The 24,591-nt window shown below is 34.8% G+C and overlaps 5 protein-coding genes and 1 pseudogene across 7 annotated transcripts; 1 reads left to right on the forward strand and 5 right to left on the reverse strand.

Moving 5' to 3' along the window:
* Positions 1 to 533: 533 nt before the first annotated feature.
* On the reverse strand, positions 534 to 5,771 carry LOC130828436 (probable LRR receptor-like serine/threonine-protein kinase At3g47570). Of its 2 annotated transcripts, XM_057694433.1 has the most exons (3): positions 2,696 to 5,769; positions 2,188 to 2,562; positions 534 to 2,104 (listed from the first exon to the last, which is right to left on the reverse strand). In XM_057694433.1, the coding sequence occupies exons 1-3, from the start codon at positions 5,358 to 5,360 to the stop codon at positions 2,094 to 2,096; spliced, it is 3,051 nt and encodes a 1,016-aa protein (XP_057550416.1). In that variant the 5' UTR covers positions 5,361 to 5,769; the 3' UTR covers positions 534 to 2,093. The 2 variants fall into 2 exon arrangements, with proteins under 2 accessions (XP_057550416.1, XP_057550408.1); XM_057694425.1 differs by having other exon boundaries at positions 534 to 2,562; positions 2,696 to 5,771.
* Positions 5,772 to 6,844: 1,073 nt separating this feature from the next.
* Positions 6,845 to 7,521, forward strand: LOC130828500 (FCS-Like Zinc finger 5-like). The gene has a single exon (XM_057694480.1). It carries the CDS (start codon positions 7,000 to 7,002, stop codon positions 7,378 to 7,380), a length of 381 nt encoding a protein of 126 aa, XP_057550463.1. The 5' UTR covers positions 6,845 to 6,999; the 3' UTR covers positions 7,381 to 7,521.
* A 2,414-nt stretch (positions 7,522 to 9,935) lies between these two features.
* On the reverse strand, positions 9,936 to 10,974 carry LOC130821116 (probable LRR receptor-like serine/threonine-protein kinase At3g47570; annotated as a pseudogene).
* Positions 10,975 to 11,934: 960 nt separating this feature from the next.
* Positions 11,935 to 12,912, reverse strand: LOC130821193 (probable LRR receptor-like serine/threonine-protein kinase At3g47570). Its single transcript, XM_057686907.1, has one exon. It carries the CDS (start codon positions 12,910 to 12,912, stop codon positions 11,935 to 11,937), a length of 978 nt encoding a protein of 325 aa, XP_057542890.1.
* A 592-nt stretch (positions 12,913 to 13,504) lies between these two features.
* LOC130821288 (putative receptor-like protein kinase At3g47110) lies at positions 13,505 to 17,769 on the reverse strand. Its single transcript, XM_057687013.1, has 3 exons — positions 15,039 to 17,769; positions 14,423 to 14,802; positions 13,505 to 13,763 (listed from the first exon to the last, which is right to left on the reverse strand). Exons 1-3 carry the CDS (start codon positions 17,767 to 17,769, stop codon positions 13,740 to 13,742), a joined length of 3,135 nt encoding a protein of 1,044 aa, XP_057542996.1. The 3' UTR covers positions 13,505 to 13,739.
* Positions 17,770 to 20,154: 2,385 nt separating this feature from the next.
* LOC130828466 (probable LRR receptor-like serine/threonine-protein kinase At3g47570) lies at positions 20,155 to 22,706 on the reverse strand. 2 transcript variants are annotated; one of them, XM_057694458.1, is made up of 3 exons: positions 21,381 to 22,706; positions 20,394 to 20,806; positions 20,155 to 20,269 (listed from the first exon to the last, which is right to left on the reverse strand). In XM_057694458.1, the coding sequence occupies exons 1-2, from the start codon at positions 22,522 to 22,524 to the stop codon at positions 20,400 to 20,402; spliced, it is 1,551 nt and encodes a 516-aa protein (XP_057550441.1). In that variant the 5' UTR covers positions 22,525 to 22,706; the 3' UTR covers positions 20,155 to 20,269; positions 20,394 to 20,399. The 2 variants fall into 2 exon arrangements, with proteins under 2 accessions (XP_057550441.1, XP_057550436.1); XM_057694453.1 differs by lacking the exon at positions 20,155 to 20,269 and having other exon boundaries at positions 20,380 to 20,806.
* Positions 22,707 to 24,591: the final 1,885 nt, after the last annotated feature.

Below are 24,591 nucleotides of genomic sequence, written 5' to 3' on the forward strand. Positions count from 1 at the left end.
GTTTTGTTTGTTGAATTGTGGATCCCAATTACATTATATTGCTGCAATGCCATTAAAGTGGGTTCCGCCTAGGCGAGGTGAGGGGTTTGAATGTAAAGACCTTATTAGTAAAATGTTGAGAGAGATTCTGATGACGAGTTTTGCGTGGGAGAAGTACTCTCCGTTCTCACACAGAACATGTGAATGGTTTAAAGAAATTATTTGCGAGTGAAGATAGGCGGCTGTGATGTATTTCGTGTACATCCAATTTATGCCTTGGGTTAGTGCTCGATTCATTGAAACTGTCTTCAGAATTCAAGATTTATGGAGTAATTGTTATTTTGAGCTATTATGTTTTATAAAGATGTAGGTCCAGGTCGATGCAAGCAAGTAAGCATTGAATTCAGTTTTGTGTTGATGCACTGGTTTCTATTTGGAGTGAATGGCTTATTGTTCAAGGACTAACTACTGATTAAGGTGAGTTTTCTATCTTTTTAGAAGCTCTCTTTTCTGAATTTTAATGTATAATTCTGTTCCAATTCAGTTTGTTCTCGAACTTGAAAAAAATTGATCTCTTCGTACATAATTATAAACAAGAAGCCCCCCTGTCCCCAACCATACAATTTCCTCTTTTCTGGTATTGTAAATGAAGTGTTGACTTGGCTGCGATATTTGATCTGTTGCTTTTTCTAATAAATCCAAAGATTTGTTGCAGTTTGAGAAAAAAACATGCAAGTTATCTTGTCTAAACATAAAAAACCTATGCTGTAGCTGGTTGTGAAAGAGTTTTCATACGTGTGCTTTTATGCAGCATGCACTATGCAGGATTGTAGAGCATCTTTGTACTTGGTTTCTATAAACTAGAAATTCTATATGGCTCATTGTTTATTATTTTTTATGATGGATTTTGATATTCTTTGGCATAAGAGATCTATGGTTTATTTTAATTTTGGTTAGATGCTATGAGGGTATCCTTCTGGTTGGATTGTTTAGTGAAATATCAGATCATTGAGATATATGTATTCAATAATTATTTAAGATACGGGCAGGGTAGTAAACTTGATTAAGCATTTCATCGGAAATGGTGTAATATGAGATATACGTTGATATCTAAGGAAGTTTTTAGTTGCCTTTTTGTAGGGTTGAGAATGAGTTTAAATAAGTAAATCCATTTCCTAATGTTTCTTTTGGTTGTGTGGGTAATGTTTCCATTACTTTGTCATAACATACGTGATTCTTTTACTTTATCACAACAATGACATGGAATGTAACAAATAAACAACAATAACAACAATATTCCCATTACCCAATATCATTAAGTGGCTCCCACCTACGATGGGGTTTGGGGGTCGGATGTACACATCCTTATCCTTGTTAACACTAACAAAGAGGTTTTTTTTGTTTACCATAGGTAGCAAAAATCATGTGCAGTTTCACACAAATAAGATGCGCATGATATAATGAGCCATTTTACTTCAACAATACCATTAAATTTTTATATTGAACAATCTATGATACTAATACTTCAACAATACCTCTCTCTAAGCATTCCCTTTCCTTTTCATTTTCATTTCTCATATTAAACGCCTCCTAAGTGTAGCCGATATACTGATACTTTTTCAAGTATTACACTCGGCGCCATGAGGTCATTCAGTGGTCGGAAATCAAGATAGGGAAGAGACTTCATGGGTTTTCAAGTAAAGACTTCGAGTAGGAGCTTTAAAAGTTGGAATTGACATTTTAAGTCTTGGATTTGGTATTTTAAGAGTTGGAGTAAGTAGTTAAAAAAATAAAGTAAAACATTTGAGAAGGAAGATTGAGACTTAGAGTAGGGGTTTAAAATACTGAAATTGACATTTTAAGTCTTGAAACGAGTGTTTTAAGGCTTGGAGTTGGTGGGTAAATTTTTTATTTTATTGGGTCGTCCTCCGTACGGTAGCACGGATGCGGCGCCTGCATACCAGATTTTGTGTTTTTAATTTGAGAAATCCATGACAAAGTACCAAAATGTTCTTGAGAAGAATCATTGTTACATAATCTGCCAATCTGGTTCTTTATATCCGTTACATGACAAGCGTCTTCTTTGTCGCTTCAACTTGGTTTGGCATCTATCTTTATCTTGCACCTGCACCATAATGGTGTCCATATTTCATCATTATCTAACTGAAAATAATCAGCAGGGAGGGGGAAGCCAATTTTGAAAAGTACCTGTTTGAATTATTCTTTCCCTTCTTAAGTGATTTCCAAGTAGCTTCTTCCTAATTGATAATAGCTTTGTAGTGACATCACTCATGTCCAACCTTTGATGTGGCACATCAGTTGAGCAGGAAAGGGCTATAGCAAGTATTGATGTTAAGGCCTCTAGACTTTTAACCACATCCTCTCGTTTTATGTCTTTAAGAACATCATGATCTATAATCTGGCTCACATTTTCAGGTAAATTTTCTTTCACATAGTCTTGTAGCCTAAAGCTTCCTATGAACATCTCATGAGTAGGTCTTTTTCCTGTAAACATTTCTAGTAAAAGAACTCCAAAACTATAGACATCTCCATGAGTTGATACCTCATTGCCCAATCCATATTCTGCATGTCATTTTCCCATTATTAATATTATAAAGAAACATAGAAATATGGTTTTTTTGTATGAGTAATAACAAAATAGGATCATTATTGATAAACTGATTTGGGAACATGTGAGAAGTGAGAACATAGTTACCTGGAGGGGTGTAACCGACAGTTCCTCTAACTCCAACAGAGTTGGATGGATTTGCATCAGCATTGCTAATGGAATTTTGGAGGAACCTAGCTAGTCCAAAGTCTCCCACATGTGCGACCATTTCATCATCGAGGAGAACATTGCTTGGCTTGAGGTCACAATGAACTATGGACGTATCACATGAGTTGTGAAGATAATCTAAGGCAAATGCTATATCAATTGCAATATCAATTCTTTGGTGAAGATTCAAGTTTCTTGAGGTATCATCTCTATCTACTGGCTTTGTAGGATGCAGCCAATCTTCCAGACTTCCATTTTCCATGTACTCGTATACTAAAGCCTTAAAATCTCTCCCCTTATAATCTATACTTGAACAAGCTTTTATGATCTTGATGAGATTCCGATGCCTGATTCTTCGAAGAACATCACATTCAGCCATGAAACTCCTGGAAGCTCCATGATACTCTAGGTTAAACATCTTTATAGCAACAGTTGATCCATTTTCATCAATGATTCCCTTGTATACAATCCTAAATGTACCACTGCCAATCCAATTTTCTGAGGAGAAGCCATTTGTGGCTTTAAAAAGGGCTTGATAAGACAAATTTGGAAAATTTCCCTCATCGCTATATGTTGCTGTTTCCTTAGACCTCTTTCTTTGTCTACAGAAAAACAACATTAGTGAAGCCACAAGCAGAATGACCATAAGAAACCCAGAAAGAATAGCAATGATCAAATTTCTCTTGTGCTTTGATCTTCTTTTCTCAGCGTTGCTGCTAAAACTGCAATGAGGCAACTCTAGCTCAGGTATTCCTCCACATAGCTTACTGTTACCACTTTTAAATCCAGCATTTGTATGGTTGAAGATCCCGCCAATGGGCACTTCACCTTCAAAGTTATTATGGGACAGGTCGAGCTGTTGCAACTGCATGCTTGCTAGGTATTTCGGGATTTTCCCTGATAAATTGTTGTATGACAAATCTAGCGAACTTAGACCCGTTAAATTCTTCAATTCATCTGGAATGGGGCCTTGTATTTTGTTGTTTGACATGTTTAAAGATTCTAATGACAAACAACTACTGAGAGAAATTGGTATCTGACCTGATAACATATTTTGAGAAACATCAAGAATCTGTAGAGCATTAAGTTGCCCTACTTCTTCTGGGAGGGGCTTGGTTAGATGATTTGCAGATAGATCAAGTATAGCTAAGGTTGGTAGACTGAAAAGTTGTGGGGGTATCCCACCACTTAGGTTGTTATGAGAAAAGTTCAGTCCTATCAATGATGTGCAATTTTCTAGAGTTGTGGGTATTTGGCCTTCAAGACTGTTATTAGACAGGGTAAAAACTGTCAGTTGATTTAGGTTTCCGATCGAGGGTGGTAACGGCCCTGTTAATTTGTTGGCGTTCAAAAATAACTTGTTTAGTTTTTGGAGCTTCCCTATTCCTTGTGGAATGGCCCCAGACAGTGCATTGTCAAATGCCCCTAAAGATTGCAGTTCTGTTAGGTCTTCTATACAATTTGGAATATCTCCAAATATGTTGTTGCTATAGAATGACATTGTTTTAACCATTGAGAAGTTGCACAGGCCTCTAGGAAAAACTCCATGAAAGTTATTATGGCCTATCTCAAAGAATTGTAGCAAGGTGGCGTTGGCTAAAGAAGAAACAAAATCCAAATCGCCTGCTTGGCCATCTCCTAGGGAGTTATCGTAGAGCGTCAGGCGTTTTAGCATTGCTAACTTGTGCAGAGATGGAACTTGTCCTTGTAAATTGTTATCTGCCAATAGTAAAACTTGTAGGTTTGAGGAATTGGATATTGAAGAAGGAATGGCTCCAGTGAATCGATTGGAGTCAATAGAAAACCATTGAAGAAGTGGAAGCGTGTTGCCTAAATATGGAGGAAGAGTTCCTTCAAAGTAATTCAATCCTATATCTAAATGGTTCAATAAGGAAAGATTGAATACCGAGGGTGGGACTGTTCCAGACAACTTGTACCCAGATAATGAGAATACTGTCAAGTTTTTCAGTTTGCCAAAGGTGGATGGAATATTTCCAACTAAGTTGGTAAAATCCATGTAGAGTCGAGAGAGGGATGTTAAGTTCCCCATAGATGAAGGTATGCTTCCTGTTACGTTGTTATATGACAAGAATATAAATTTTAAGTGTGGCAAAACCCCAAGCTGAGGCGGAATTTGCTCAATCAACTTGTTACCAAAGATGTCAAGTGCAATAAGGCTAGAGCAACCTGATATATTTGATGGAATCCCCCCTCCAATGGAATTATTACGGATGAACAAGTACTGCAATCGGTGCAAACGACCAATTTCAGGTGGAAGTATGCCACCAAAGCTATTGTTATGGAGGCGTAATCCTCTTAGGAAGCTTAAATTTCCTACATAAGGAGAGATAATACCTGTGAACTGCAAGGATGGAAGGTCCAAGTATGTCACTCTTTGGTGCATATGACCGCACGTAACTCCATGCCAATTGCAGTAGTGAAGCGTGTCATTCCATGAGCTCAAAACGCTGAAAGGGTCACCGGTTATCTTGGCTTTAAATTCAAGTAATGCTTGCCTATCAGTTTCATTGTTCCCAGCTACACACAGCTGAAAACTGCAGAACATAGAAGTAACAATAATGATCCAGCAAAATGAGCTTGACATGTTTGGATACTTACTTTTGCAATGATAGGACAGTGTTTATCGATTACGAAGGAGGAATAAACTAGTAAGGAATGATGGAAGTTTATCTAATGTGTATGTTAACCAGATTTATATACTATTTTTTGCAATGCTGGAAATTTATGATTGAATGTAATGACGTGAGAACTTTGTATAAGCTTACTCTGTGGCCCACTGCATTACCCATCTTTGAAGATAATTCATTTTCCCCTTTTCTAGTAGTCAGATTCGATGTTAAGAAATGGTCAAAGAGCTCCAAATTAGTAAGGAGTATTTTGTATTAAATAAAATTCTTATTATATGATTGATGCAATTCACAATTTGGTATATGTTCTTATAATTAAATCATAATGCATGTTTTTTTACTCCTTTTGCATTATAGAAATTTCAACAATTTTCTTTTTAGTCGGTCTTATAGATTCTATTACAAATTTTTTTTTACTATGACTCACCGTCTTATTTCAGTTTCAATCCACATTGATAATTATCTTTTTATTTTATTTAAAAGTACACTTTTTCTTTATCTCACCCCTAGAAATACTTAAGCTATACTTATTGCAATTTTTGTAGGACACCGGAAATATATGATAGGCTTGACATTAGTCATTTTCTGTTTGTGTAAATAGTAATTTGGATGTCTCTATCAAGATTTGCCTTACTCTCGGTAATCTGATCAATAATAGCAGGAGAGCAACATAAATCTGTCAATGCCTCAATAAATGTAAGCTCAGTGCTTGACCACTTGGCACTTAATGATTGCCGTATAGCCATGGTCAGCGATCGCTTAAATATCAGCGTTTACCATCAAATATTTATACATGTATTTCATCCTTCACATTTGCTATTTTTTTAATTTTTTATTTTAAAAGGTGTTTAGTTTGAGAATAAAATAAAAAATTTATAAAAGAAATGTGGATGAAATGGACAGAGTTTGTATTTGTAGATAAGATAATAGAGAAAGATTGTGTTTATGAATGTGATAAAGAGATATATTGTATTTGTATATAGAAGAAAGTGCGACTCTAGACAAAATAAAAATGTAGTAAATCTGTGCAGTGACAAATTATTTTTTTTAGCAAATTGAATGGAAAGGAATTAAGAAAGGGGTACATAGTAGGAATTTTTACATCAAGTATGATCCTCACGTTGATGGCGTCTAATTTGTTGTTTTATTTTACCTTCTGTTAAAAAATGTCTATATTACTCTCTATTTACTGTATTATCCTATTTGATTTTTGTGCATATATTCAATCTTCAAATACCTCTAATTATACATAATTTTAAATTAGGAAAATTACCCTAAATAATACGGGGTTTCACTGATTTTCCAACAATAATACGAACTTTCAATTAACCATGAATAATACGAATTTTAATACATATTTTTCGCTGGCATACCAATTTACCTGTTACCGATAAACTTACTTATTTTTTTTTAAATCTTCTTTTCTGAAGAAACTAACTAAACCAAACAGAAGCAGAGCAGTCTATCTTCCTCATGCAGCGAAATTGTTCTTTGATTCTCTCACTCTATTAGACTACTCTGTATCTCCATTTCCACTTTCTCTCCCTCTCTCTCTCCCCAACCCATTGCTTTAGAGAGAGAAAGTGAGGATCCAAGATGATGCTGGGAAAGAGGCGGCGCTACCCTATAAAGAGGACTACCAGTATGACCAACTTCTCTTTTGATGATCTATCTGTCGTGCTCCCTCCACCATCAGATCAAAATCATCATCATGCACTTGTAGATCATCAAAAGGTGATGGAATTTGCTTCACCAAGACCCATACATAGGCGAAATTCAGCTGATTTTAATATCAATAATCACAGTTCGTCAAATACTTTTCTCAGAATTTGCTCGCTCTGCAACCGTATGTTGGCACCTGGCCGTGATATCTTCATGTACAGGTATACTCCTACTAGTTACTACTGCTCTGTATGTCAATTTGATTTGAATTTATGTTTAACATATGGATTTTATACGGTATACCTCCATTACTGATTGTCGATTTGATTTTTTTTTTTTTTTGGTGTTTGTTCGATGCGTAATGATTTGAAATTTCGAATCCATGATTGTTCATGTATTTATTCATTCACCTGCAGACTACAAGTATGTTATATGGATTTAAAATTTCGGTTAGAAAAAAACTCCGATGTGGTTTCTGAAATTTAATTTTAAGGAGTTTACTTCTGTTTTTCGAGGGATTCTGTAATGATTTCTTTTGCTGGAGTATTTATTGAAAAAAAAAAGATTTTAATTGTTGATTTTTTTCGACGTTAAAATATTTTTTAATTTTACACTAATTTTAAATTTGATAATAAAGAAAAAAAATTTAGATGTTGGAAGAAGTAATTAAATTGGAAGAGGAGAGTGAGCAAATGATGAAGATGGGGCTGCTGTAAAAAAGGCCCTCTAAATACCCATTATATTAATATCGAATTTTAGGTCATTATATTAATATAATACCATCAAATTGGGCAAAACTATTAGCTGGAGTTTTGGCTGAAACTATTGGCTGGTTTGACTAGATGAAAGTATTGACTGATGAGCTAGCTTTTTAGTCTAAATTTTTACGCCAAATGTTATGGAGATGTTTGATAAAAAATTATTTGTTAGATGTTGACAGTTTATTAGAAAAAAAGTTGACAATTATTGAAGAACGGTGGTAATAGGTCGTAGATTATGAAGGGTCAATAACAGATTTCTCTATTTTGAAGTATTATATACTGAATGAAGTGTGGAAATGTAGTGATCTTTTGCATCCTTATTATGGGTCGACGTATAACCCTAATATGCATTTAGTTTCCTTGCAGATGTAATAGGAATATACATATATGTGAAGTTACTTGCAATAGTATACTGGCTTGTCTGCTTTGTAAGAGCAATGAGCCAAGGAGGTTATTTTAACCCTGTTATGATCCATTTTGAGAAATGTTGATTCACAAATTACAACCTGCCTTGCTACCTGCATGACCCGCGAGGTCACGATCTGCGGAGTCATAGTGCTGCGTCACATCTGACCTGCCCCGCATCTAACTTTGCTCATTAATTAGGCCTATTTAAGAACTTTGAATGTCTTAGCAGAATACACCATTACAGCCACCAAGTATGACATTAAAGTTGGTCAAAGTTTAGACTTTTCATGTCATTTTTATGAATAAGAACACCTTCCTCAATACATACTCTATTTCATTGGAAAAGCCGTGATTGAAATACGCTATTGATTTTGACAGACAAATTTGTTTTCTAACCTAAAATTTTCACCTGTCAATTTTGGGAGTTTTTAAGATGGTAAAATTTCACTCTTTAAAGATTTAATAACTTTTTTTAGAGTTGAACCATCATTTTCTGGGAATAGACTTTAAGGTGGTGTTTGTTTGAAGGACATTATATTGAGACTGTTTTTGGTACAAAGTTTCTTGTTTGTTTGGAGGGACTTGAAGGTGCTACTAGAAATATTATGAAGCAAAGTTTTAAGTTTCATGTCCTGACTTGAAAGTCCCATGTTGTATGTCCCTCAAACAAACACCCCTCAAATTAGCTCGTTTACTTGCACCTAAAAGGCTAAAATGAAAGAGAATAAACACCAACAGAAAAGCATTAGGTTATTAAACTGAATTTGACAAATACTGCAGCTAGAAATGGTAAGGTACTGTAGGCAAGGTTTTACCTTTAATGTTATGTAGAGTTTCGAAGAGCTTCTTGTTAATTGACGACAGCTTTGCAGCGACCTCACTCATGTCTAACGTTTCTGTTGGGATTTCCTCTGAACAAGAAAGTGCCGTTCTAAGAACAGATACCGAGGCCTCCAATATTGCGTCGCGACTTGTGTAATCGTTATCTATTTCTTGAACAAGAGTATGATCAAGAATTTCTGTCCCATGGTTTGACAAAGCATTCTTAACGTAAGAATGCAAGCTTAGACCACCTTCGAACATGTCATTGGCAGGCCTCTTTCCTGTAAACATTTCCAATAACAGGATCCCAAAACTATAGACATCTCCCCAGGTTATACCTCGTTTCCCAATCCATATTCTGCATGACACAAAACCACAAATGTAATTTTAAGGAAAGTCAAGAATGAAAATTATTTGCTTGAATACATATTGTACAAATAACTAATAATTGTTTTGAATGGACTATGATATTTGGTGAAGAACAATAAACAAATTAATGCAAAGAAAACAACCAAAAACAGAGCAAACAACAACAATGGCAAAACACAAGAATATATGAGGTATACCTCCCCCTCAAACAATGGTTACTATCATTTATATATCAACATACATCAATGAGAAGCCTCACACAAGCTTTGAGAACACACTCACAAAGCAAAGACCTCACCTTTAATGGTGGTCTCTCACAAACAACCTAATACAAAGATGAAGGAACTCTAATGGTGTAAACCCTAGTTGCCTCACTTGTATTAGTCTCTCTCCTTACCCTAATGAGGATCTAAGACTCCTTATATAGCCTTAAAACATATTAGAATAACCTAGAACAAAACGGCTTAAAGCCCACAAAAAAACCGGAACTAAAACAAAAACTGATGCTTCGCGTGTGCTGAAGTCCGCTCAGGTCGAGCAACCTCGCTCGCCTGGTCGAGCGGAGGTCCAGAACTCACTGCCTCCCTGCTGGGTGATGGCTCGATCGAGCCACTCTTGCTCGGTTAGTCGAGCCATCTTCAAGGCCGTCCAATCTTCGTTCCTCCTCATCATTTAGGCACTCTAAATCATCACCATCAATCACTTCATTGATTGACCCAAAGCATATACCCTCATACTTCCTTGCACTCACCACTTCGCTCTCAAACGTGCAAGCCAAGGAGTACGCTACGAGGTGATCGAACTCACCTCCATCAAGGTGAGATTTGGTGCTTCATTCAACAATCACCTGGAGGAGTATAGCCAATGGTTCCTCTAACTCCAATAGAACTAGAAATTTTTTGCATGAGAACTGCTTGTGCTGGTTGAAAGGAACTTGGCAAGCCCAAAGTCACTTACATGTGCGACCATATTTCTATCTAGGAGAAAATTGCTCGGTTTGAGGTCACAATGAACAATGGTAACACCACAATAATGATGAAGGTAATCCAAAGCATATGCAATATCTTTAGCAATATCACATCTCTGACAGAGAGTCAAGTTTCTTAAGGTACTATTTTTTTTCTTCCTCTCTCACTGTCTCTGTTGGATGCAACCAATCTTCCAAACTACCATTCTCCATGTATTCGTAAACCAAAGCCTTAAACTCCTTGCCTTTATAATCAACACTTGAACAAGCTGTTATCACCTTGACAAGATTCCGATGCCTGACACTTTGGCGGACTCCACATTCAGCCATAAAAGTCTTGGAAACACCTTGGTACTCTAAGTCAAATATCTTGATGGCCACTGGTGATTCCTTCTCATCAAGGATACCCTTGTAAACTAATCCAAATGAACCTCTTCCTAGTAAATTTTTATGAGAAAACTCGTTCGTTGCTTTAAGGAGAGTTCGGTAAGACATATAATTTGGAAAAATTTTCAAATCAGATGAGGTTGAACATTTCTTAATCTTCCTCTGCCGGGAAATGTATAATGACAAAGCTACCATCAACCTTACTCATAAACCCCTGAAGGTACTATAATTGTCAACTTTTCCTTATGTTTCAACACTCTTTTCTGTTGCGTACTGCGGCTAAATTCGCAACGAGACAACTTTAACTTAGGCATACCACCACAAAGCCTGTTGTTTCCTGTTAATGAGACACTGGTTGTATTGCTGAATACTCCACCTACGGGGACTTCACCTTGAAAATTATTATGTTATAGATTGAGGCTTTTTAGGATTTCACCATTTAAGTTGTTGTCCGATAAATCTAAGTACAGTAAGCCCTGTAATGTCTGTAAGGCATCAGGAATAGTTCCGTGAAAATTGTTTTGCTGCATGTATAAGAATTCTAACGACACGCAGCTACCTAGAGAACTTGGGATCTGACCTGATAGCCTATTATGAGAAACATCCAATTTGTCAAGATTTTTTAACTGTCCAACTTCTTCAGGGAGGGACCCTATTAAATGGTTTCTAGATAAATTGAGCTCGATGGTTAAAACAGGGAGACTAAATAGCTGTGAGGGTATGGTGCCAGAAAATCTATTATGAGAAAGATCTAAGTATCCTAATGATCTACAATTTCCAAGAGTGGAAGGTATTTTGCCTTCAAGACTATTATTACGAACTGTAAAAATAGACAGTTTGGTTAAATTTCCAATCGAGAAAGGAATGACACCAGATAGATGGTTGAGATGTAAATATAACCAACTGAGATCTTAAAGCTTGCCTATGCCTCTAGGAATGACACCAGAAAATGAATTATTACTAGCTGTGAAAATTTGCAATCTCCTTACATTTTCTATGCAATTTGGTATTTCTCCGGATAACTTGTTGTCACTTAACGTCAAATTGTAAGGGATGAGAAATTGCATACGATTTTTGGTAAAACCCCTCTCAAATTGTTGCCCTGTAATTGTAGGCTTTGTAAATTGGTGGCATTGGCCAAAGAAGGAACAAATGTCAAGTCTTTGATCTGGCCATTACAAGTTGATAAAGCCTTGTAAGAGTGTGCATGTTAGGAACTTGCCCTTTAAGATTAATTTTTGATATATCGATAACTTCTAGATTTGTTGCATTAGATATCGAAGCTGGAATATAGCCTGTGAATCGGTTATCGTATATGCTAAACCATACAAGATGAGGAAGAGTGTTGCCTAAAGATGAAGGGAGGTAACCTTCCAACTCACTCTGTAAAAAACTTAAATCTGTCAATAAAGAGAGGTTATAGATTGAGGATGGAATTGTTCCTGATAACCTGTTATTTTCTAACACTAGAGCGGTTAGATTTTGTAGTTTGCCCAGAGAATCTGGTATCTTTCCGACCAAGTAGTTTTCAGATATGTAGAGGGTAGATAGGGCGGATAAGTTGCCTAAAGAGGAAGGGATGTCTCCTTTTAGGTTGTTCTTAGTTAAGATAAGATCTTGCAAATTTTCAAGCAAACCGAATGTATGGGGGATTTCACCCACCAACCTGTTATTGGATACGTTTATGTAGACAAGGTTATAGCAACTTGATATATTCAAAGGAATCTCCCCTTCTAGGAAATTACTGTACAAAAACATAGCTTTCAACCTACGCAAACGATCAATTTCGAGTAGAATTGTGCCCGCAGAACTATGGTTAGAAAGATATAAGCGCTGTAGAAAACTTAGATTTCCGATATGAGGAGAGATTGTACCTGTGAGCTTGGACGATTGCAAATCAAGAGTCTCCACTCTTTGGTGTTTCTGGTTACAGATGACTCCATACCAGTCGCAAAAGTGAAGGGAGTGGTTCCATGAGCTCATGACACTGAGAGGATCGTGGCTTATTTTGGCTTTGATATCAAGCAATGCTAACCTATCAGTTTGGTTGTTTCCAGCTGTTGACGGCTTAAAAAAGCATAGGACTGATATGGCTAAAGCAATTTGGTAAAAGAAAAGGTATGAGCCAGCCATGTTTACATAGGAATCAGGATACTACAGGTAAGAACTTATGTTAATGAAAGGCCTGAACATCTAAAAATGCCATTATTATTTGAGAATTGGTATGAATATTTGAATTGTTGTGGACAAGATGAAGAATACAAAACTGTCTTCTTTTAGTTAGATCCACAAACCTTGGAAATTATATTGCGCACATGGAGTTTTCATCCAACTTAATCTATGGAGATGGGAGACATGACCGTGGATTAGTAAGAGCAAAGCGTGCTATCGTATATGTAAGCCAACTTTCATTTTTGCATTACTATTCAATCTTGATGGAAACATTGCATCACATTAATTTAATTAATTAAGCATAAATTTGTCAGAATTTATACTTTATCATTAATGTCAAGAAATACATGTAAATCCATGAAATAATATATAAGAATATTATAAACAACATATCTTGTTTATAATTCATGGTCATGTTTATTGCTGGAAACCTCTTGATTGAAAGTGTAAGTTGACTTGAGCCCTTCAAATGCAATATTTTGTATTTTGTGTGATGTCCCATGAAATCTCCAATGATAAAAAATGGAGACAAAATGTAACTTTCAAAATGGAAATGATATCATTCATCCATATAAACTGGACTTTTTTTTAACATGTTCTCATTCTCCTTCAACTAGAAAAATCCAAACAGAAGATTACTTTGGTTTAATTAGCTCTAAAATGCTTTTATGGTATATTAGAAGAAGTCTAATACTAAAAGGAAAAGAAAAATATATAATTCTTTTGGAAGAAATCATGAAAGCAAATAACTCCTGCTTATTTTGAGTTTAGAGGCAGATCAACTTGACTTAAAATGCATCCCTATTGTTTCCCTGCATAAGAAATGAAAGCAAACATCTGACATAAGTTATACCATATAAATATTTTTTGTGGATACATACTAGGCGGAGGGACGAAAAAGTCCGCGGATCCATCTTGAATTGATTTCAGGTTTTTCGTGAGAAAAGTGATTTATGCTTCAAATACAAGATTAAATTTTTATACTAAATAAATTTTGATTTGAGAATAATCTTTCTAATTTTTTAAAAAATAAATTTTAGAACAATGGTAAGCTCAATTTAGTTTGTATAGTAATACTTGCATCAATTTTTTTCATATTTAGTTTTTTGGTTTAAAAAAACCTAATATCATATGCCCTATTCATTAGAAAATGCTTTTTCAAAAAACTTTTTTCGTCAAACCCAATATGAAGTAAACTTACATGAGATCAAAACATAGATATAAAATTTTAGCTATCTAATATGCATGCCCAGTTGCCCACTATTTACCCAATTATGTTCTTTGTGAAGCATTATATAGGAACAAGAATCTGGTCTTATTTCAGTTTGAGTGGAAGCTAAGTATTACTTTTTCAGTTAAGATTCTGAATTTAATTTTTACCTAATTCTTTTCTTTTCTCCGGTTACCATGTAATAAAAAAAACATTATAGAAGGGTAAGGGATGTATTATTATAATTATTTGAAAGCATACTTGGTTGGATTGTCTTCTTTGTTGTGAACAAGCTCCAATAATGTTTTTCCTAATTGAAGATAGCTTTGTAGCAACATAAGTCATGTCCAACCTTTGTTGTGGTACATAATTTGAGCAAGAAAGTGCAATTTCAAGCATACAATTTATGGCCTCTAGTTTCAAATTGCAATCTTCTTCCTGGCTTTCAATGTCTTGAAGAAGAGCATGATCTAGAATTGTGGTTATTTGATCACCCAAAGCTTCTTTCACAAAGCAGTGAAGACTTAAGTCCCCTTTGAACATCTCATTGGTTGGCCTTTTCCCTGTAAACAATTCTAGTAAAAGAATCCCAAAACTATAGACATCACCACTTGTAGACACTTCATTTCCCAAGCCATATTCTGCATGTTTTCAAAAGAAAGCCTGTTTTTAGTAGAATGAATTTAATATCAAACTTTAATATGAACACAATATATGATTATCGTAATATCTTTAATGGCTTCCAGGGGCCGTTGATAACAAATAAAAATATATCAAACAATTAAAACCTTAGCTTTAATCTTCAAAAAGTTTTACCATAAAATATATTAAATTATAGTTTTGGTGGTAAATAAGCTTAAGATTAAATATTACATACCTGGAGGAGTGTACCCAATAGTTCCTCTGATTGTATTAGTGCTAGACTGAATCAGTTGAGAGCTATTATTAGTATCTTTTGGAAAGAATTTAGCAACCCCAAAGTCACCAACATGTGCTACCATTTCAACATTAAGAAGAACATTGCTAGGCTTAAGGTCACAATGAATCAAATAAGAAGCACATTGATTATGAACATAATCCAAACAATATGCAACATCTATTGCAATATCAACTCTTTGAGTAAAACTCAACTTTCTTGATGTGTTACTTGTATGTAACCAATCTTCCAAACTTCCATTTACCATATACTCGAAAACCAAAGCCTTGAAATCTCGCCCTTGATGATCGACACTCGAACAAGCTGTTATCACTTTGACGAGATTTCTATGTCGTATGTTCTGAAGCACCTTACATTCGGCCAAAAAGCTCTTGGAAGCACCATAATGTTCAAGATTAAAAATTTTGATAGCAACCATTGTTCCATCTTCGTCGAGTACCCCTTTGTATACGACCCCATACGTGCCACTACCAATCAAGTTTTCTGAGGAGAACCCATTTGTGGCTTTAAGAAGTTTTTGGAAAGACAAATTAGGAAAATTTTTTAAGTCATTAGAACTTGAGGATGTGTTAGTCCTCCTCTTTTTCCAAAACTTGTGCAATAGTAAAAGGGATGACACGAGACTAATAACCCCAATCGACATAAAAATGATCACAATTGTGAGCTTTTTTCGATGTTTCGATGAAGTTCTTTCTTGGATGTTGAGGCTTTTTTTGCATTGAGGCAACTTCAACTCTGAAATACCTCCACAAAGACCCTTATTTCCCGTTACAAAAATATTTTTCGCATCGCTAAAAACTCCCTTAACTGGCACTTCGCCTTCAAAGCTATTATATGAAAGATCTAGCCCTTGCAATTGAAGATTCAACATAAACTTTGGTATTTCGCCAGATAAATTATTATATGACAAATCGAAATAAAGAAGGCCTTTTAGTTCATGTAATGAATTCGGAATGGTTCCTTGGAAATGATTTCCACTCAACGATAAGAGCTCTAATGAAACACAATCACCAAGCGAACTAGGAATCTCGCCAGATAACATGTTTTGAGATACATCAAGAGCTTTAGCATTCTTTAGTAGTCCAATTTCTTCAGACAAAGATCCTGTAAGGTGATTTTTATATAGATATAGTGCAATATCTAAAGTTGGAAGACTGTAAAGTTGCGAGGGTATCATACCACTAAGCTTGTTATTTGAAAGATCTATCTCTAGAATTGATATACAATTTCCTAGCTCGAGGGGTATTTGGCCCTCAAGACTATTTCGCGAAAAGGATAACAATGATAACTCGGTTAAATTTCCAATCGAGGTTGGAATATTCCCAGAGAATTGGTTGCCTTGTAGGTTCAAAAAGTTCAAGTTTTGAAGCTTGCCTATCCCTTGGGTGATACTCCCAAAAAGTGCATTGTTACTAGCATCAAAATGTTGTAATTGGATTAAATTTTCTATGCAATTTGGAATTTCTCCAACTAATGTGTTGTTGCTTAATTCAACAAAAGTAATTGATGAGAAATTGCATAAGATTTTAGGGAAAACATCTTTAAAGTTATTGTGATTTATCTCTAACCATTGTAAATTAGTAGCATTGGTTAATGTAGAAACAAATTTCAAGTCTCCTAATTGGGCATACCCAAGGGAATTAGAGTATAGATTAAGATGAACTAGATTTACTAATTTTTGCAAAGAAGGAACTTGACCATGAAGATTGTTCTTGGACAAATCAAGAATTTGTAGATTTGAGGAATTTGATAAGGAAGTTGGAATATAGCCACTAAATCGATTATTATATATTGAGAACCATTGAAGATTTGGAAGAGTGTTACCTAAATTTGAAGGTAAATCTCCCTCAAACTCATTTTGGTACAAACATAAATTTGTTAGCCTAGAGAAGTTAAAGATTGAAGGTGGTATTACACTAAAAAACTTATTATCACATAAACCTAAGGTAGCCAAATTCTTAAGCTTGCCTAACGATTGTGGGATCTTGCCGAATAAATTGTTTCGAGCTATCGAGAGTATAGAGAGAGACGATAGGTTCCCTATTGATGTTGGAATGTTTCCTGTCAAGTTGTTATTCGACATTGTTAGAAATTCTAATCGTGTTAAGGAACCAAGTGTTGGAGGGATTTCTCCCATCAATTTGTTATTAGAAAGGTGCATATCAACAAGACCATAACAACTTGATATATTCCATGGTATTTCCCCTCCAATTGAATTATTCATCAACCAAAGAGTTTGTAACCTATGTAAACGACTAATTTCCGGCGGTATTACACCCCCGAAACTGTTGTTGTGAAGGTACAACTCCTTGACATATGTCAAATTGCCGAGATAAGGAGAGAGAATACCTGCGAGTTTTGATGAACTCAAGTCGAGTATTGTCACCCTTCGATGCTTATGACCACATCTAACGCCACACCACTCACAATAGTGCACGGTATCATTCCATGAGCTGAGTACACCCAAAGGGTCCTCACTTATTTTGGCTTTGATTTCAAGTAAGGCTAGCTTGTCGTGGTTGTTTTTCTCAGTTATTGAGAGTACAAGATTATACAGCATAAATGTGGTATAAATGACGGAGTAAAATAAAGAAAATGAGGGGGACATCCTTTTGTTTTGTGTGTAGAAAACTAAAGCAAATTTATGTTGTAAGGAATCATCTTCCTGCATTTAGTACTTATAGAGATGTGTTCACCTTGTCCTTCTTTTGGAGGGAGTACGGATATAATTTGTCTGCTATTCTGCTTTTCCTCAAATCCTAAGTTATGCGGAATATTAAGTTGATGACATTAATTCTGAGAGATGCGTGGGAAAAAATAAATATATATAATCTCACTAATATGTTAAAAAATTAAAAAGAATTAACTAATATATAAATTTGATGAAAATATTATACTCTTATTACGAATTAATTTTAGAATATAACTTTTATCAGTGTTATGTGCGGTTAAATCAAGATGCCAAAGTCAAAGTTTCACATTATAGTGAGTGACTGATAATGGACACATCTCTATGGAAATGCATAGTAGTTATGGAATTTAGCTACCTCTTTTACAACTTGGACTTCCAAGTTGGAAGTCAACCTTTTTCATTTGTCTTTTTTGAGTACTAGATTGAATAGGATGACAAGAATTGCTTGACTTTTGACTTACTCAATGTCCAATTTTTCTCTTAGTATACACAGAGTCTAATAAAAATTTAAATGTATTATCAAGATAAAATTAATTTGGTCTTAGTTTGATTTTACTTAGCATGAAAAAAAAATTAAGTATCTATACAAAATTAAACTGTTTTGAAAAATTTATTCACAAAATTAAAGATAACCACCCCATCTAAAATATATTGCACCCAAAATTCAAATAGATACTTCAAAATTAAGAAATTTATATAATAAAACAAGTTAAATTTAATAGGTTCGAGAAATCCATAATGCAAACAAAAAGATAAGATGACCTTTTAGCTTTGCCAAAACTAAAGCTAATTCGTATGCGATCAACGAAAACAAGAATCATTCATTTAACGCAGGGTGTCCTTATTTTATGGGCCCAAAAAGGTAGTATATTTGATTTTTGAATTAAATATTACTCCAAAAATATAACTTTCTTTTGTAATAAATATACACCTTCATATATTCTATATCAATACTTTTTACGATTCATTAGCTTGATAATGACTACTTGTTTGATAATTGTTGATAGGTATTGTTAGGTTTTTTTATTGATAAATATTTAATTTTGGTAACTAATTAGCCTATTATTCCTATAAAAAATTGTTCTATTTTCTTCTTTAGTACTAGTTAAATTAATTGAACAAATTAAGTTTTTATCTAATAAAAAAATAGCTCTAGTTATTTATTATTATCACTTAAAAAATAAACATTGTTGAAGCAAGTGCCAATAATCTTAGTGATGACGTTCACTTTAAACATATAGTCGAACATGTTTTGTCTTGTACTTTAGAGAGGGTCGATAAAGATGTGTCGAATATGGGTAGTTTAAGGTTTGGAACGGTTGATGAGAGTTGCTTGATCAAAGCAACAAGAAGTGAGGCTGACTGTGAGTGGCTCGAACAACCGCTCGGTCGAGCAACAGGTCGAGCAATGTGTGCAGAACAAGTCAGTAGCTTCTCTGGAAGCTCGCTCGACTGAGCGAGGTAGTGGCTCGGGTCGAGCGGAAGTTCAGAAGGCTACATAGGATTCTGATTTCGTCAGAATGTGAAATGGCTATGCAATTATGTGGTGCATTACTTCTATTGTTTATTGTAATGTTTATTGTCATAGTTAATTGGATGTTAATTGTGGTTTATGGTGATTTATGAGGGAATACTAAGGGTGATGAATGCCTTGCCTATAAATAGGATTCATCACCCATAGTAACATTCACCACAAACACACATATTGTTGAGAGGGCTATTGCATTGTTAGAAATTTGAGAGTGTTCTTACTTTGCTTTAGTATTTGTGATCTTGAGAGATTGTTCTCAAGATAAGGGAGTTTATTATACTTGTAATTGTTGAATTCATTATAATAAACTACATTTGAGGGGGAGGTATTCAAGATACCTTATAAACACTTGTGTTCTCATTTTGCATTATATTTTTCATTTGTTTATCTTTGTTGAACCTCTTTGAAGCTTGCGCTTTCAAACATATAATTTTTTTATTCAAATAGCTAATATTTAACTTCCAGTCAGAACTCTTAAAGTTCATAGCAGCCATGATTCTAATTACATATAAAAACATAATTGAAGATACAAAATATCTTTTTATTTTTACATACATGCTTACGAGCACAGCAAGAACACTCAATAACAGTCTAGGGAGCTATGGCAGAGCCAGAAAATTCTATTCTGATCCACTCGACTAGCAAAATTCTAGTAAGGAATTCGTACAAAATTGATGCTGTAACACTCTCGCCGCTGATCACTACTTATAAAGACTATAAATTGGCCTTACAAATCAACACAAATCTTATCAATGCACTTTGGTCTCACTCGTGCCCACCTAGAAAAACTTTTCAGGACGTCATCCATCTTAAGATTGTTCCCCATCAAGCATGCTTAACTATGAAGTGCTTAGCAAATGGCTCTCATGAAGAGAAAATACACCTTGTTGATATGAGTAGTATATCAATCCACTTTTAAGCTAAATGTTAATCAATAACCTCGTATGCCTGCGACAATAATAACATTTAACTTGTAGCTAGTCATACAGATCTCGTTCTCTCTGTTCATTTTTAAAGATCATAAGAATTATGAAAATATTAATCAATCAATGTAGGGAGTATTTATCGTTACCTAATATCATCGTTGAGAGGAAAACAATAGTGATGTATCATTGCTTGGTGTACGAAGTTGTTTCAAACGAGTTCGAAAGATCATTTTAATTGAAGATAATTTTCGAGCAACATAACCCATATCCAATCTTTGTTTTGGATTCTCAATTGAGCATGAAAGTGCTATTTTAAGTATTGATATTGGCACATTCAAAAGAACACTATCATTGTCTACACTATATATGTCTTCAAGAAGAACATGGTCTATAACGTTGGTTACTTGATTAGGAAAAGATTGTTCAACAAAGTCATGTAAGGTTAAGTTTCCTTCAAACATTTGGTGGGTAGGCCTCTTTCCTGTGAACATTTCTAGCAAAAAGATACCATAACTATACACATCGCCACTAGTAGAGACCTCATTTCCCAGTCCATATTCTGCACATATATAGTACCACAAATGTTCAAGGAAACAATATTTGATATTCTATAATTTAGAATTTGTAACAGAAGGTGTTCATCCAGGTCATCTGATCGGTTGTGGGTTGATTTAAAATCGGGTCTTGTGTTCACATTGGTTTTAACATGATTGTAAATTCATTTTTAAGTTGGGTCAAATTGGGTTCATTTATAAGATCAAGTGAATATCGGATTGTCAAGTCTGTTTTGTAAACCTCTATTTGCAACTACCAAGCTTCAAGCATGAAACTACTTCATAGAAAATATGTAGATTTTAAGATGACATTGACATACCCTAGGGCTACAACCAGCGGCTAAAGCTTTTGGTTGAATTGGTCTCTTACATGGTATCAATTAACAGAAGCCTAACATGTTGAAAGGTCGTGGCTTTGAATGTCATGCAGCACTCTTTATTTTAAGTGGAATATTTAACTTCAGGTATAAAGAAACTTGTATTGCATCTACACTTGTAGCCTAAATGCCTAATACTTGTGTCTTTTAGATATGTTATATACTCTATTAGTTACGTATATTTTTCCAATAGTGCTTTTACCTGGAGGAACATAACCAATTGTTCCTTTAACTCCAATTGTGCAAGAGTTGGTGCATGCTTCTGAAAGGAACTTGGCCATCCCAAAGTCACTAACATGTGCAACCATTTGATCATCAAGAAGAACATTGCTCGGCTTGAGATCGCCATGGACTATGGGACCATAACAATGATGGTGTAGATAATCCAATGCAAATGCAACATCAACTGCAATATCTACTCTTTTGCAAAGATTCAAGCTCCTTGACATACCATTCATACCTTCAACTTTATCCATTAGATCAATTGGGTGTAACCAATCATCCAAACTCCCATTCACCATGTATTCATATACCAATGCTTTGAAATCATTTCCTTGATAATCAATACTAGAACACACCGTTATGATCTTGATAATATTTCGATGTTTGATGCTTCGGAGAACCTCACATTCGGCCATGAAACTCTTTAATGCACCACAGTGTTCGAGGTCAAAAATCTTAATTGCCACAATCAACTTGCTATCTCTATCGCCCTCTTGCTTAAGGACTCCATTGTATACAGTCCCAAATGCTCCATACCCAATTAAATTCATAGAAGAGAACCCATTTGTAGCTTCTAGAAGGGTTTTGTATGATAAATTTGGAAACTTTTTTGAAAGAATAGGAACTATAGGTTGCTTAGCTTTCCTTTTTTGGTTGAAAAGATATAATAACATTAGTAAAATCACTAGCAAAACCAATCCCAAAAACCCACAAACAACCAAGATTATTGATCTCTTCCTCTTGTTCATGTTTTCAACATCACAATTAGGCAACTTTAACATAGATGAACCTCCACAAATCTTATTATTTCCAATTATGGAAAGTCCACTTCCATTATTGAAAACTCCACCAATGGGTACTTCACCAACAAGATTATTATGTGATAAATCAAGGATTTGAAGCTTAAAACTTGCTAAAAACTTTGGGATTTCACCATAAAATTTGTTGAATGACAAATTTAGTTCAGCAAGACCCTTTAATGCTTGTAATGAATTGGGAATGTTCCCTTCAAAATTGTTATTACCCATGTATACAAACACTAAAGACACACAACTACCAAAAGTACTTGGTATTTCACCTGATAACATGTTATTAGAAAGATCAAGTCCATTAAGATTTCTCATTTGCCCAATTTCTTCAGGAAGGGTCCCAGATAGACGGTTTCCGGTCAGGTTTAGTCCAATAGACAAGCTAGGGAGACTAAAAAGTTGGGATGGTATCCTTCCACTAAGATTGTTATAAGCTAGATATACTTCTACTAAAGATTTGCAATTTCCTATAGTTGAAACTATATTTCCTTCTAGATTGTTATCTGACAAGTGAAAAGTGGATAACATGGTTAAGTTTCCAATTGTGGATGGAATGAACCATTATAATTTGTTACTTCTTAAAAATAGTAAGTACAAGTTTTTTAGCTTTCTTATGCCTTGAGGAATCACACCTGAAAATTCATTATTTTTTGCTACAAAATGTTGCAGATTTGATAAGTTTTCTATACACTTAGGAATTTCTCCAAACAAATGATTATCACCTAAGTACATCATAATAAGTGATGAGAAATTGCATATTGAATTTGGTAAAACCCCATGGTAGTTATTTCGACTTATTTGAATTGATTGTAAATTAGTGGCATTCCCCAAGGAAGAAATAAAATTTAAATCATCGATATGGTCATAACCGAGAGAGCTATTATAAAGAATAAGATCGGTAGGATTTACTAACTTGTGCAAGGACGGAATTGCACCATAAAATCTATTTTCCTCCATTTCTAGAACTTCTAAATTCGAAGAATTTGATATCGACAATGGAATTAGTCCAATAAATCAATTAGAACTTACGTATAACATCCTAAGATTCGGAAGAGTGTCACCTAAATCTGAAGGAAGCGTTCCTTCTAGATCATTTTGAGATAATGCAAGGAGTGTCAATGAAGACATATTAAAGATTGAACGAGGTACTAAACCTGATAACCTATTAGCACCTAGAATCAATTTAGTTAAGTTTAAGTTACCTAAATTTTTTGGGATCATTCCATTCAAATTGTTATAAGCAAGAGTAAGCTTGGAAAGGGAAGATAGGTTCCCAAATGAAGAGGGAATGTTGCCTATCAAATTCAACTTAGCTAAAGAAAGGGATTATAAATTTGACAAAGACCCTATTGTTGGTGGGATTGGACCCACCTAATTGTTACTATTAAGGTGTAAATTTATGAGACTATAACAACTTGATATATTCAATGGAATTTCCCCTTGCATGGAATTATTAAACAAATGAAGGATTTCTAGTCTATGTAAATGACTAATTTCTAAGGGAATTATGCCACTAAATGTGTTATTTTGAAGGTATAATTCTCTAACGAAGGTTAAATTACCTAGATAAGGAGAAATATTACCTGAGAGTTTTGAGGAACTTAAGTCAAGTATTGTTACTCTTTGGTTTGGAGGGCTACATGTAACACCATGCCATTTACAATGGTGGATAGTTTGGTTCCATGATGTTAATACATTAAGTGGATCATGGGTTATTTTGGCTTTGATTTTGAGTAATTTGATATTGATTGATCGATAGTAATTAGTAATACGTAGCTGAATTTTGCTTTTAAAAAAAACTCGAACCCGATCTGTACCTGACAAAATCGAACCAATTAGTAATCGATGACAACCCGAGACCGATTGACACTTGATACGAACTTCAACTAACACCGAATTGATGCTGACCCGATAGCTTGAATAACCGATCTCCAACCGAACCGTGACTAACCGACTCGACCCGAGTGTGACCCGTTGTAACACACAGCCGAAAAATAACCGATCCGAAATGCAACCGAACCGAATGACACCCGTTCGAAACCGACCCGATCACTCGAATGAACACCTCTAGCTATAAGTATAGGGGAAACACATGCCCTCTTACACCAGCTAACATTGAAATATTCCACTCGTAATCAGGGATAATTGGGATTTGAATACATAACTTTTTGTCACGTTGACTTTTGATACCATGTCAAAGAACCAACTAAATAATAGAAAATTTTATTTTGACCACAAGCACATTGTGTGTATGTAGCTAACGGGTTGATGCAAAACAATCCTAATACACCAAAAGAATCCTACTACACCAAAATTAAAAGGAGTATAAACGCCATCAATAATTACAAACAATTATAAGTTTAAATTTATGGTTAAAACCTT

This window comes from Amaranthus tricolor, chromosome 1 (genome assembly GCF_026212465.1).
Source record: "Amaranthus tricolor cultivar Red isolate AtriRed21 chromosome 1, ASM2621246v1, whole genome shotgun sequence".
Lineage (NCBI taxonomy): Eukaryota > Viridiplantae > Streptophyta > Magnoliopsida > Caryophyllales > Amaranthaceae > Amaranthus > Amaranthus tricolor.